The following is a 15,040-nucleotide window of genomic DNA, read 5'->3' as shown; positions in this document are numbered from 1 at the left end:
ATTTAACAAACAACTTTAGGCTGAAAAAGAGAAGCACTGCGGTTTATACCAAAAATAATAACTTCAGTTTTGTCCTCACTGAAATGTAGAAAGTTTGAAGTCATCCAGGCTTTTACCTCAGTGATGCAGTCAAGCAGGTGCTTTAGTGAAAAAGATTGAGTCTTCAACTGATAATAAATGTGAGTGTTGTCAGCATAAGAATGAAATGAGATGTTAAATTTTCTGAAGACTGAGCTTAAGGGGAGCATCCAGATAGAAAATAAAATGTGTCCAAAAATTGATCCTTGAGGTACTCCATATGTGATAGATTCTCTGAGGCTTACAGAGGAACCCCCGTTAAGACAAGTAGGATCTGAACCAGTCTAAAACAGCCTTTGATACCACATTGCTCCAACCTGGAGATCAGAATGCTGCACTCAACAGTATCAAAGGCTAATAACAGCAACAGTGTTAAAGCTTTCAGGTCTAAAATCAAAAGGATGGCAGAGTCTCCAGAATCTGTAGCCAATAAAAGATTAAGAACCTTTAAAAGTGCAGTTTCTGTGCTGTGCATGGCTTTAAAACCAGATTGAAACCTTTCAAGAATGCTATGACCATTTAAAAAGGACTGCAACTGCATATAAATAACCTTTGTTAATTTTTTAATAAAAAAGAAGTTTTGAAATGGATATAAAATTTGAGAGGACAGATGTGTCAAAATTGTTTCTTCACCAACAGCTGCACAACTGCATGTTTAAAAGGATATTGTTATTGTGTTGTTGAAAATGTCTGTGAAAATCTTTTAGGTCCTTAATAACAGTAAGGTCTTACCTTCAGGCCTGTACTGAGCGATGATGGTGACAGTTTGTCCAGCTCTCTTCAGCGCTGCAGCTGCCTGCTCATGCGTGGCGTTCCTAAGGTTTACTCCATTTACCTGCAAATAATCAGTTATAAAGAAACAAGTTCAGACAAGATTTGTGTAGAAAACATGTGTACAGTAGTCCCTCGTTTATCATGGGGGATCCATACCCTGAAGTCACACGATAAGTGAAAAACCACAAAGTAGGGACAGTAGTACAAGTAGTAGTCTATCTTAGTATGTATGTACATATATATACTGTATTTTTTGTCGTACATGTCACACCACTGTACAAGTCACATCAGTCCAAATATGTCTAATAAAGTGGGAAAAAACATAAATAAGTCGCTTCGCCATGTAAGTTGCATCTATTATGTGTCACTGCTGATGCGTCACATTTGTTACGCGTCACCGCTGACCATCCGGAGATGTGGGCCGGTGTTGTGCCAAAAATCAATTGGCTGCCAAATGGCGGCTGCGGGAGCATGCACAGGAGGACTTTAACAAGAATTAAACAAGATTAACACTTAAAAACAATTATTTGTTTGCTCAACATTATAGTAAAGGTGTGTCTCAGTTGAACTTTTCCTTAATAAATGCACTTCAATGGTCAAATTAGTTGCATTTCGCCGGGGCGGCGCAGCGACATGAAGCTGATTTGACTTTTGCTCCAGGCATGATCCCAGAACTGGACGAAGGTGGCAGGCTATGGCAAGCCGATTGTGTCATTAATAGACACTTTTACCTATTACATGACACAACGACATGCCATACTACTCGAGTGTCATCTAGCGGCTGAAAATGGTAGTGTTCAATATTTTCCATGTCAGAACAAATGAAAACAGTCATATCTCAGCCAAAACCTGGATTATAAATATGGGGGGGGGGGGGGGGGGGAGCATAAATAAGTCGCAGGGTATGCAAATTAGGCAAAAGGTGTGATTTATACGCCGGAAAATCCAGTATATATTAAGGCGTTTAAACCCTTCCCACACTCTTGCAATATTCTAAACAGCGCTTCTAAACTCTAAAGAGCACAGAATATCATGATCTCAGCTCTCTGCCTCGGCTGCTCTGTGTCACCTGCAAGCCCTCTCAGCCACACCCACTTCTCCGCTCTGCATGGAGATCAGCTGATCAGCTGCAGGAGGAAGCTTATCCTGCAATATGGGCTGCACAAAGGTGCAGCAGGTGCTAAATAATTTACAATAATTTATTAAAAATAAAAATTCCATGTTGATCATGTGGCTCATCCACAGTCAGCCAATTGTGTGTCATGTCCAATCTTACTTTGAAAAACTGCGATAAAGCGAGTCCGTGAAAAACGACCTGCAAAGTAGCGAGGGACTACTGTATCTGCATATTGTTTGAGTTCAACAATTTGAGTATGATATGCTATCTTCAAAAGAACACTGAACAAAAATGACTCTTGTTTCTTATTTTTCTAATTTAACTAATATTACCACAAACATTTTTTTAAACAACGAGCAGCGTTAAAATAAATAAATAAGCAGCACTGGGAGTTAGACAGAGAGCAGCTTAGCTCTCTCAGAGTTGTTTTGGAGTTAACGTCTTGCTCAAGGACATTTCTGTGTGGACAGGTGTTTGCAGGCTTTCTAAACACCAGGCCACCTTCAATTTTATCATCATTATTCTGACAGCGGGAGTTGGCTGAAAATCCTGCTGCCTCAGACTTGTTACAGTGGTGGATGTGGGCAAACAGGAAGTCTGAAATTGAAATACTGACTGAGAGAATCCGGTCGCCCCTCCTCAGCTCGCCGCTCAGGTCAGCCGGCCCTCCAGCCAAGATGAAGGAGACAAAAATCCCCTCTCCATCCTCCCCACCGACGATGTTGAAGCCCAGGCCGGTGGAGCCCTTGTGCAACACCACCTTTCTCGGCTCCCTGCCAAAAGGAGAGACGGCGTCAAGGACAAAACAGGAGTCATCATGACACAGAGAGACGACCAGAACTGTAAAATCGTTATGCAAAAGAACACAGAGGCGTTTTTCAGACAGCCATCTTTGGTTTGGACTGTTTATGATACTGAAATGTCAAGTACACTCAGTTTAGGCAGCTACAAACAGCAGGCCTGTAGTTCCTTTTTAGTGGGCCCATCGTGTTTATCTTTGAAAGTGAGCATAGTTTAAACGGTTTATGCAGAGGACATGACACAATGATAGAAAGCAATAATTAGCCATGAAATAAGTAAGAAATAAATAACCATAATGCCAGTACAGTGGCATGCAGAGGCTCGCCTGAGTCAAAATGTGTTACTGTAAACATTTAGCTAAATAAAATTACTCATTTTAAATTTGAACAATTTTTATAAAAACAGAAATGTAGCAAATGTTAAACACAGCTCTAAATCAATAAATCATTAGCAAAAGGACAATTTAACTTGTAGGACTCATTTGATACCGACTCCTCAGCTGTCTCTTCTAAATACTTCGTAGCACTCTAAAAACTACGATAACTGTGTACACACATTAACATCCAGTCAAATCAATGCACAACAATGGGCCACCTCCTCACGCTCTGCTTCAGCTGCTATGACTCATCCTCCAGCAGGCTGTTCAGACTGCCTCAGCTTTAAGACCTCGAGAGGCCGAACCGCTGCTTCAGTACAGTAAAACCCCTCTGAGAACACACTTCACACACATGCAAACACACACTCCAGAATACTTAACAGTTAACGCACGTACACACACACTTTCAGTGGATATCTGCGGATTAACATTTATTCCTGTGCACAAAAACACACAACTTCCTTAAAAAATAAAGTCAGGCACCACATGTCTCCTATTAGTGGTCTTCTCTTGCACTACTCAGCCTGCGGTCTACAAGAACAATTGCTTCTCATTCCCTAATGGCTGCACTTAAACTACTTGTTAAAAGTTTTCCTATCGAGGAAACATTCCAGGCTCTCAAGAGTCCCCGGTACCTGCAACCCGCTGAACAGAAACAGAGATGACTCCACTGGGAAAGTGGCGAAATGGAAAAACAAATTGCTATCTACAAGAGTATAGAAATGATTCAAAGACTTACAAGAGAAGTATAGTTGAAATGCGTTTCCTCGTAAGGCATGTACTGAAGCAGTACTTCTGAAAACAGGATTCAGGGACCAGTTATAACCAAACTGTAGCTGGTTTACTCATTTAAAGTCTTACTTTCTTCTATAATCATTAAGAATTTGTATGGTGAGAGAATAGAGAACCTAATAAGAATAATGAGCGGTACCGGTAATTGCCACAAGTACACTAAAACAGCTGATGCGCCTTCAGTGAACTTAGGCTTTAAATAACCTTGGTTTCCATTTTGAGCTTTTCTTCTCAGCTTCACACGACACGCACCATCTCCATGGTTACCTTACGATCCGGATCCGCTGCTTGCTTCTGAAAGAGCATTTCCTCCCTGTGTTATGAGGCAGGCTCCTCATCAGTGGCATGGAAGATGAGATGTTCACGGTGAACATGTTGGCTGTTGCACATCGCTCGGCTCAGCATTCCCCCTGGACGCCTCTGTTTAACTGACCTCCGACAGAGAGGTGGGGTATGATTTTAGACATTCTTGTCTTGCGGGGCTTGTGCTCCCTATCTCATCCCATGTGTGCTGTGATGAGAAGCAGGTCCTCATCGGACTGTGACAAAAAGCAAGCCAACATACTTAACCCTAGCGTTCCTGTGCAAATTATTTCCCCTCAGTAGGAAGAAGCAAAAATCACCATTCGGTCACATCTTAAACGACTGTGGCTCAAATATGTCGAGGTTATCCAGAGTTGATCTCCTTCCGCGCCTCTTCATCTCTGCTGTCGTGTTTTTGCGGGTTCATCTCTCTTCTATGCAGCAGAGCAGCATTCCTGTCTGTCAGCCTGGACCTCTGGAGAGTAGGCAGACAGATTCCCAGAAGCTCCTTGTTAATTTGTAGAAGTGTAATCAGACTCATGGATGGCCTTTCGTGGCTTTGAGGCCTTTGATTTGTTGACTTCATAATCTATGACCTGGCTGCACTCAGGACAGCAAGCTGGATTTCCCAACAGGAAGATAATGTGGAATATTTCAGGAGATAAGGTCTTCTTATCTTACAGCTGGGACTCTAAAGGAGCTTGTTTCTGTTGTGTTTGTCCACGAGAAGTGAATCGCCTGGTCGTTTTCATGTAAAACGGCAGTGAATTTCTTATGGAATTAAAGGGATAAAGCCTCCGCTCTCTATCACAAGACTTGCCTCCCCTCCCCTCCTTTCCATGTCTTTTCATCCATGCCAGGAATGTAAACAGTTATAGAGCAGTACAAACCCTTTTGCTCTGCTCAGCCGTCTCTATAATTCAGAACTCGCCACCCCTCCTATTGCTGTATTTCCCATATGCTGCGACTGCAGAAGCTCAATCCTGAAGCTGTGAATGGATATCTGGGCTGCAGGGTTCAGTGGGTCGCGTCGTCTTGGACACAGCACAATAATTAACTCTGCTCGGCTGATTAATGGTGGACACTGAAGATGGATGCCATTTTACACATCCAGACATTTACTATTGTGACGTTTTACCTTTCCGCATCTCAAAAAGATTGCATGAGCTTATATATAAAGGTATGCTGTGGTTTGTATTTCTTTTCACTGATTTAATGTAGTTTTTCTGCGGCTGCTCTTTTTGCTTCTAATTTGACTGAGACTTTTTTCCCCTTCTGCTAAGGTGGCAGTTTAAACTTTATCCCTCTTTCTGTGAATCCGAAAAAAGATTCAAGTGTAAAAGGAATGATTAACACATATGATGTGTGCTCAGATAAATCTGCTGTCACTAGGTTTATTTTAAACTCCTCTTTGTGTCGTTGAAACTGCCAGCCAAAGGTCAGTGCATCACAGCTTGCTGAATTCGTGCCCTGGCTAGTTAAAAGTTTTTAAGTTTCAGTAGAAGGGCGAGTTACTGATTAACTCATGCTGCTGCTGAAGTCAGGCTTCTGTGTTCACGCATGCTGGGCCTGAACGCAGTAGATAAAGTAAAGATAAACACTGAAGTTTCATGCACTAAAAGTAAAGCAACAGTACTTTCAGTCAGGCTTCTGAAATTAAAATCTTCAAATGTGAATTTTTGTGTTTAGTGGGACTCCAGCCACACTTTGTCTTTAGTGCACAAGAACAAAGCTCGGAGTAATTTGTTTAAGCACACAACTTTTTTATGTTTTGATGGTCTCCCTCTTTTTTTAATGTTAATTCTGGTTTCATTTTATGAGACGCTTTGTGATACGAACTGAATGGAGCGCAGAACAGAAGCGTCTCCTCACTGACGCAGCTCGAAGAGAATCTAAAGATCTAAAGTCTCCTAAACATTTGGGCAGAACTGTAGACACATTCTGAGACAGAGCCTGAGAGCGTGACCAGACGGGAGACGCTTGTTTAGTGACTGTGTGCACCACTGCACATAGACGCATGTTTGCACCAAAATGCATTTTAAACACAGGTTTTATTTATCATCGAGTCAAATGCTGGCAAAAATAAGAAAGGGGGTAATATCAGATGGATGAAGTGGTGGGGGTTGTGTCTCTGGTGACTCCACAAAGGGGGGCGTATAGACGGGCATAAGGCCGATATAAGCACTGACTCATTTCTCACAACCAGCCAGTTCTACTTTTATAGAAGCCTGCGCTTTCTGTAGCATCCATCTAAAATAACATTACAAGTTTGAGCTAACGGCTGATGGGGATGGAATCTGCCTGTTCCTTTCATTGAGCTTAGATGCTCATCGGTTGTGACTGGGATTAAGCTGTCAGCCACGATGTCCTCTGAGACAACGTCAGTCTTTTCTGATCACGCAGCCAACCTGACACACAAACACACTGGGTGCAAACAGGTGCGAGCATAGTCACAATGTGTGGGAAGTGATTTAAGATGATTGACGAGGTGTGCGGCGTGCTGGGTGAAGGTGCGCACAGGTACGTCCCGCTGTCATAACTGTACGCTAATCTTAAAGTTTGTGTTTATGCTTGTTTGTCAGCGCACTGTGAGCAACTGTCTCTGTGTACAGTATGCATGTGTGATTGGTGCTGGCAGTAAGGGTGATGAGAGGGGTAAGACCAGAGTGCACGGCCTGATTTTACCCAGTGGGCTGATGAATCATGACAGCTGCAGGACTGTCTTATGCTGCTGTTGGTCTGCTGGTCTGTACAGGATCAGGCTTTTACTCTACATCACATAAATGGTAACAGCAAGACTTTATATTTACATAAATCAACAGATAAAATCTCACACTGCTTTGTGGAGGGTGGTCACACCATCATCCTATTGTCTCCTTTATTTAAAACCAAAGTCCAACTTCTCACACATTCTCAGGAAATCACTCATTGCAAACAGAGCATATACGTTACTCAATATAGACTAAATTTAACACAAGCAATGGCTCACACAGAAACATTCAAGCATTCATCCATGTGGTGATGCACAATGAACAGGACTGTGGAGGAAAAAAAAATCAAAATGCAGGGGGCCTTTTGCACATTTGATGATGCCAAACAGAAAATAACCCACAAGCTACTGCCATAAATATCAAAACTAGTGAAACTCGGTTTTATCAATGCCTCCTGACAGATGGAATTGGGCAGTCTGTGGGAGCCTGAAGCCCTTTCAGCTGCTCTCCTGTGGTGATGGATTTGTAAAGTGCAAGTACAGCTCCGTTTGACTGCTTTAAATTTAAAGGTATGAGCAACTGTTTGAAAGCTGTTGGACAAATAATAGCTGAACACAAGGTTTTATTGGAAATTGAAAAGTAGAGCGAGATGTCCAAATAGATCAACAGCAAAAAATAATAATCGTGTAATTTCTTCCAAATCTGACTCGCTTTTATTTGTTGCTGCGTTCAAATGTTCTTTCTTATTTCATGTGGGCTCATGAACGACGTCACAACAGCTGCATGTGCAGCATCTGGTTGGCATTTTTGCATACATCCATCCAAGACATGATTGTTGTGCCATTAAGCTTTCAATTACTTCTTTGGCTGTTCTTTTTCATTGACATAATCTCTGGTCAACATATTAAAATGAAAAAAGAATGCCAGGTTTTCTGACATTTTCATTACCAACTTATACTGCCACGTCAGGGATTACCATACTCTTCTTTTAATTCATATGTCCGAGACCTCTCAACTTTAATGATCACAATCTACTTTAGTTGGTAGATAATTTAATTTGTCTGACAGCAGTCGTGGAATTGATCAACAGATTGTACAATGTGAAAGTCCACCAAAGTCTGTGCAAATCCACTGAGATAGAAGACTAGATTTACACAAACCAGGATTGTTTCCTGTAGCCATTTATAATGAGCTGCAGATTTAAAGCCTGATCTGTCAACATCTGCTGATAGAAAACGATTTCTGAACAGTCAGGAGCAACTCATCAAAGCATAAGTCTGACATAAACCAACAGCAGCTGGAATATTAATGTCACTGTGTCTGCAGTGGGGTCAGTTCTAGGGTTAGTTTTGCAGGGGCTTTTTCTTGGCTAAAAAAAAGAAACATCCTATTACCGTAACTATGTTAAATTTCAGCAATGACCTAGCTGTCTTGAATAATCATTTACAGGTCTCTTCTTGTAAATGAGTCCTCGAGGCTCAATGAGACTAACCTGTATAAATAAAGGTTGAAGGAATTTCATTTCAACACAAGTGCACAGTACAGATTTAAATAGTCAAATGTTGTGTTCTTCATGGTTTGAGGGACTATGTTTTAATTTCACTGCAGTGATTTTGTCTAACAACAAATAAAATGAATCACCGGAGGAAAGTTTAATAATAGGAAGAAACGTAGACAGAGCTGTTCGACCACAGATGTGCATGTTTGGAGATGTGAAGGTGGTGCGTTCAACATCAAAAGCCCTGTAACAACTGTTTAACACAGAAGTGGTAGTTTTGTAGTTAGACCCTGTTAAGTTGCATGTGAAAATGATCAATTGTAAAGATCATCTTCATAAACTCAAATATGAATGACTGTGGAACAAACAGAGTAGTCTACCACTGAGCTTTTGAAATGAGCTTCTAAATTCTTAAATAAAATCTTATTGAAGCAGCTTCCATTTTATCAGTTCCGTTGAAAAAACCAACAGCATTTGATCAACGTCCACCTTGTTATGGCAAGTTAAACTGTGACAGGTGACATGTATTTCTTAAACTAATGTATTTTTACTTGGACTAAATGTATATATTTTAGGTTGCTCCAAGAAAAGGACAGCTCAAAGAAATAATTGAAAGCTCAGTCTTACCATGATAATCATTCCCATGAAGAATGTGCATTAATGTCTAACACTAACTATAAGTTACATCTGGAGTTTGTTGCAGATCACAAGAGGCACCAACACACTTTGTATCAGCATAAAGCAGCCAAAAACATGAGGTGAGGGAACATTTACATGCAAACATAAAGAGAACTAAAAGAGGAAATCACGTCACCCTGCGACCCCCTCCAACCCTCCCCTCTCCTTCACTCCTTCATGACCCTATCCTCTAAATTAGCCTTCACTCTTTTATGTTAATATGTGAACAGTTGTGGCACTGAAGCCTGGTGGTTTGGTAGGATTTCTCCATCCTGTCCGAGGCCAGATCTAGATTCTGAGCTACAGAGAGGAGGGTTAGCTAAGCAAGGCAAGATGGACTAGGTTAGTACCTGCTAGAGAAGGGGAGTGGACCTTGGCACAAGGGAGCGGGGGAAGGAGAGAAGCCTCTGTAGAGGGCCTGGGGTGCCTTGCTATCCCCAGGTTTGTGGATGACACTGTAAATAGGTTCAGCCCTGCTGTGGGGTACAGGAATCACAGTGAACGAGACAAGTGTAGGACACAAAAAAAGCACACGTACCAACAAAGATGCAACAAATGCACATACAAGTCATGTAGACTGCCTGTACAAGGACATTACAGGGCAACATAAATGCACACACACACATACACACACACACACCAATAAACACAACAATATGTCCTTCTTTCCCCAGAGCTGCGATTTAAGCTGACTCAAAGCCTCATGGGACAGTCCAATCAAGTCCCTATGAGTGCTACTTCTAATCCACTACTTGGATAGGAAGTCAGAGGTTAAAATATGGCCAACACAACTTCAAGTACAAGAAGGGACAAGGAGCCTGTCTCTGCACACAACCACCACACGCTGTCCAACTATGCTGTTGTCTGCACCACCCTGGCCTCAACAAGCTGACATTTGCAAATTAAACATTTTTCTTTGTCTTACACAGCACGAGGGTACTTAAACTACTGTACAAGCATGTATCATCAAAATCACCATGACGATACATGTAAACAAGCAACAAAACACAGGATAATGGCAACTAAACCCAACCGAAACAAAAATCCTGTCTAAAGAAATAATTTAGCCCCCAAACAAAGTTTGCTCCACACACAGCCACATTTTAATAAGTGCAACAGCTGATCTCCACAAGCAGACACACCTATGATTTGTTCAGACCTGCACTAAGAGAGCAGTGTGACTGTGATTTGTAGTGGGGGGGGGGGACATAAAATCAGCCACGGAGCAACTGCTTTGCAACCTACCTTGTGAAGTCTTCCTCTCCCAGCATGTGGCGGGGAACGGGCGAGTACCTGGACGGGGTGACCTGAGGCGGCGGGTACACTGGCTTGGGCTCCATTGCACCCATGTAATTGTGGCTGACGTGGTTGTCCACCATGGGGGGGAAGGCTGGAGGGAGGGCCAGGCCAGTAGAGGTAAAGAAAGAATGATTAAAACACAGGCCCCTAAAACTTACTTGAACAAAGGTCAAATAAACGATGCATGAAAAGAACATGTGGTGAAATTAAGCAAACCTCAAACATTTTCTGAACATAAACCTTCTAGAGGTAATTTTAGACTGACTTATTGAAGTTGATGCAAAAATGTGCTTTAGTAAACAGTACTGTGCAAATGTTAAGAACAAATACAAATTTCTTTAAATTTTTTTCTTATAATCTATTAAAGTGATCTTGATCGATATTCTTTAGGCTCTGAAGGACTTTCAACGTATTTATTTATCTTTTTTGGACTCTCACTGCATTTTTACTCATTTTCTGCCCAGTTCCTGCAGCAAGCCTCAAGATTATACCATGTATCTAAAAAAGTTAAGTCTGGTCCTCTGGACATTCTATACATTAGACCGTGTAGTGTGTCCTTAAAAAATGAGAAATGTGAACAAGTGAAGGGCAAAAGAAGTGTCTGGACCAGAAAAATAAATAAATAAAACTATCTACAGCAGAACAATATTTGGAAAAACATTTATTTAAGAAACAGAATTTAAAAAATCTACAAAGACTTAAAACAGGATCTGAGAATGGCACAACTGTTTAGCTGATCATCAACTATGACAAGTTTTACACTTATTGTTCTTTGAGAATCACCTTAATGAAGCTAAAATCCTATTTTATGTGTCACACAGTGTTTTATTTGGCTTCTGGCCTAGATTTCACTAAAGAAATGTGAAAGATTTGTGTCGTTGTGATGAGCTGCTAGTAACAAAGTGCCTAAAGATCAAATAATTTTTTTTAAATATTTGTCTTCACAACAACTGGTTCATCCTGTGTTATGTCTGAATTATTCATAGGTTACCTAACAAGGTTGAGTCAGGTCCTCTGGATGGGTTCTTCTTTGTTGAAACATTTACTCTTTAATCCAAAATACTTCTTCAGTCTGAGGAGCTGCAACAAGCAGTCTTATAAGCAGTACCTTCTCCTAGTGGATCAACCAGTTTGCTGGTGACAACCAAAACTAGTTGTTCACATGCAAAAGAAGGACCATCAGCCTAATGAACGATAGCTAGTGCCCTGATGGCCGCTTGCTATTCAAAGAGGGCTGAGTGATACTTGCAATAACGACATTATAAGTGGGGGACAGTTGAAATCTGGGTTGAAAAGATCTTCTCACATCCTGCGTGGCTTATTTGATTAATGAGTTGATGACAGGATAATTAAATTATCCAACAGCCCCTGCCCGTGTTTAATGATGGAAGAGTTCTCGTCACTAAGATGGCTTCCTTCGCTCCTCTCTCAAACCAGTGTTCCTCTCTATCAAGGATGTGAACATCATCCCTGAAAGAGTGAGCGGTGGCTTGAAGATGAGTGTAGACCAGAGGTTCTCAAATTTTTTGGGTTCAGGGACCACTTAGAGAGGAGAAAAGGTTTCAGAGACCCCCTCATAACCCTCATGTTTATTAAATAGTTTTCTTCAATTTGTCTGTTTAATGCGATGGAAATATTTGTGTAACATAAATATTTAAGACCTGTTCTTTAATAGCGTTAATACAATTTTTATACTTTTAAACATGGGGTACTTTTCATTCAAGACACATTTAATTAACAAAATTTCAACTTCCAAAATTTAGTTTTGACAAAAGTACTAAAAAACACTTTAAAACTTTACCTATTCACTTAAGGAACATAATAAATGTATCGCCACTTCTTCAAATTATTACAGAAAACTCTTTACATAAAACTGAACAGAATCATAACAGCAGCAGTCATACCAAGTAACAGGACTTAATTTGTAAAGAGATTGATGCTGGAACACAAATAGCAGGCGGGCTGGCAGGGGTGGGGTGGGTGCGGTACAGGCGGGGGGGGGGGGGGGGGGTGTTGGGGGGTCCCCCGAAATATTTGATTAAAGTACCCGGTAGATGTGATTTCCTGTATTTTGGTGTATTTTAACAGGTTGTTAAACATCTATGTGCTTGTAAAAAAAAACGGATCCCCAAGCACCTGCTCGGGGACCTCAGTTTATGATCAGTCTTACATCTGGGAAACTAAACAGCCACTGGCCAAAAGGATGGCCCAACACAGAAGAGCAGCATCATCAGGTCAGGACTCTGTGGTCTACACTCATCTCCAGGCCAGCGGTCACTCTTTCAGGGATCAAGATGTTCACATCCTGGACAGAGAGGAACGTTGGTTTCAAAGAGGTGTCAAGGAGGCCATCTTTGTGAAGAGAACCCGCCCATCATTAATCAGAGATGGAAGCCTCCGTGTTCAACTGTCCCCCTCTTATAACGTTGTTATTGCAAGCATCACTCAGCCCTCTGTGAATAGCAAGTGGCCATCAGGGTTCTAACGATTGATCATCAAGCTGATGGTTCTCTTTTTGTACTGAACAACTAGTTTTGTCTGTCACCATCAAACTGGTTGATCTGGTTGATGAGAAGAAGCTGTTTATAGGACTGTTTGCTTGCAGCTTTGGATAAAAGACTATAAACATGTCAACAAAGAAGAACCTTCCAGAGGACATGACTCAACCATGTCAGATTAATCTACCTGGATTATTGAGCATGCATCAGGACGAGTCATAGATTAGTTTTATGACTTAAACAAATTCCTTTGAAAATGATCAGGTACTGAACTTAAAATGACTGAACTGAAAAAGGGCAAAAAATGATCAAGATCATTTAAAATATTAGAAGTCTGATTTCTTAGAACAAAATAAGAAAAGGAAATGGCTGATTTTTCTTTTGCTTTATTTAATATTAACTGCATTTTTTATTGTGGGTGCTATACATAACTGTTATTGTTTACTATTATTATATTATTATATTATTATCACCTTACAACCTAGCAATTTTTTGTTTCTTTTTTAATACCATTTTCTTTCACTTGTTCTTCTCAATTTGTATGCTTCCTTTATGATTGTCTATTGTTGTTACTGTTGTCATCACTCCTTGTTAAAATCAGGTCTCTCTTGTAAATGAGTCCCCGAGGCTCAATGGGATTAACCTGTATAAATTAAGGTTGAATGAAAATTGTGCCTCAGTCCTGTATCAGGCTGGCTGCTATTTTCTGTAGGAAGACCTTGATTGTGACTTTGTGAAAAAACAAAACAAACAAAAACCTAGTTTAAAAAAATCATTCAAAATTTTTTTCTGCACAAATGATAATAGGTTTACTGCTTTAAAAATTTGCAGGCGTCTCGAGGTGAGCTGTGAAAAACTGGGCCCACTCTGAATTTGAATTTGTCTTGAGTTGACTGGAAGCATTTTACTCCCGGCTACTGTTTACCACTCAGCAGTTTTTGTTCCATCTATGACTTCAGAACTGAGACAGAATAAAGCAACAAAAAAAAATTCTTCAAATTTACAAAAGAGTCTTAGTTTCATATTAAATAACATTGCACTTCTTCTTTACTGTAGTAATTATATTGTCATGTCTATTAAGTTGTGGGATAAATTACATCTTAGTGAGAACAAAATTATTAATTTGAGGAGCATCCATTCAAGGCTAAAGATGAGAAATAAGATTTGTCATGGTACATACAACTATATGTTACTCAAGGTTTAAAAAAAAAATATATGCATGGATTTGCCTGATACTGTACATTTTTAAATTTGGCAAATACATGCCCATATAGGCTCATTTCTTCTTCTGTGTGAACACACAGCTTCACTTCTGGCTCCATCATCTCTTTCCTTAGAAGCAACACTTGATGATGGCAGCAGAGATGAATAAACAAAGGATTTCACATTTAGATTACCAGAATCAGCCATTAAGTCTGCATTTGGGACACACTCAAACCTTGACAACTATAAACATTTAAAATATTTAAAAAGCCCACAATGGCCTCCTAATAATAAATCACCGTTTGGTAAAATTTTGAGAAGCTGCAGCTCAAGATCGTGGGCTCTCATGAGCAGGTGGGATGTGAGAAACCAACCACACTAAGTGGGTGGCAGAGAAATGTTCCAGTCGTTGCCGTGGAAAAGAGTTGTGTGTGTATGTGCACAAGTATTCACTATGTGGGTGTCTGGGCATTACAGTTTACAGAAAGAACAGTGATCCAACACATAAAAATCAAAAAACATCTCTGATAAAAATGAAAAGATGATTCGCACTGCAAAATACTACTATAACTTTTGGGTTGTCCGAGGCAGCGCAGAGTGTCGGATCCTGGCAAGTGGACGGAGCAATTTTATCTACGACCAGGCACACTGGTGGAGCGGCGAGTGGTCAGTGATTAATCTTCTGCTACCCCAATAATTTGAGGAAACTATACTTTTAAGCAATTTAGAAACTAGGAAGCATAGTTTCCTCAAATGGTAAGTGTGGTCAGTATAGAGTAGTCCCTCGTTTATCACCGGGGATCCGTACCCTGAAGACCAGCGATAAGTGAAAAACTGTCAAGTAGGAATAATAGTAAATAGTAGTTTATTTTTATTATATATATATATATATATATATATATATATATATAT

The 15,040-nt window shown here is 40.4% G+C and overlaps 1 protein-coding gene across 2 annotated transcripts in view; it reads right to left on the bottom strand.

Annotated features, from left to right (window-relative positions):
• Nucleotides 1–15,040, bottom strand: part of dlg3 (discs, large homolog 3 (Drosophila)) — a 91,011-nt gene that overhangs the window by 23,548 nt on the left and 52,423 nt on the right. The window contains exons 8-10 of one of the 2 annotated variants that reach the window (XM_037675231.1): nt 10,374–10,536; nt 2,586–2,742; nt 811–913 (exon numbers count right to left, since the gene is read on the bottom strand). In XM_037675231.1, the coding sequence (XP_037531159.1) occupies nt 811–913; nt 2,586–2,742; nt 10,374–10,536 (423 nt within the window). The remainder of the gene's footprint in view (nt 1–810; nt 914–2,585; nt 2,743–10,373; nt 10,537–15,040) is intronic. The other variant, XM_037675232.1, reaches the window with a different exon arrangement.

This window comes from Nematolebias whitei, chromosome 4, assembly GCF_014905685.2.
Source record: "Nematolebias whitei isolate Nwh7 chromosome 4, NemWhi1, whole genome shotgun sequence".
NCBI lineage: Eukaryota > Metazoa > Chordata > Actinopteri > Cyprinodontiformes > Rivulidae > Nematolebias > Nematolebias whitei.
This window is presented reverse-complemented; position numbering and strand designations above follow the sequence as displayed.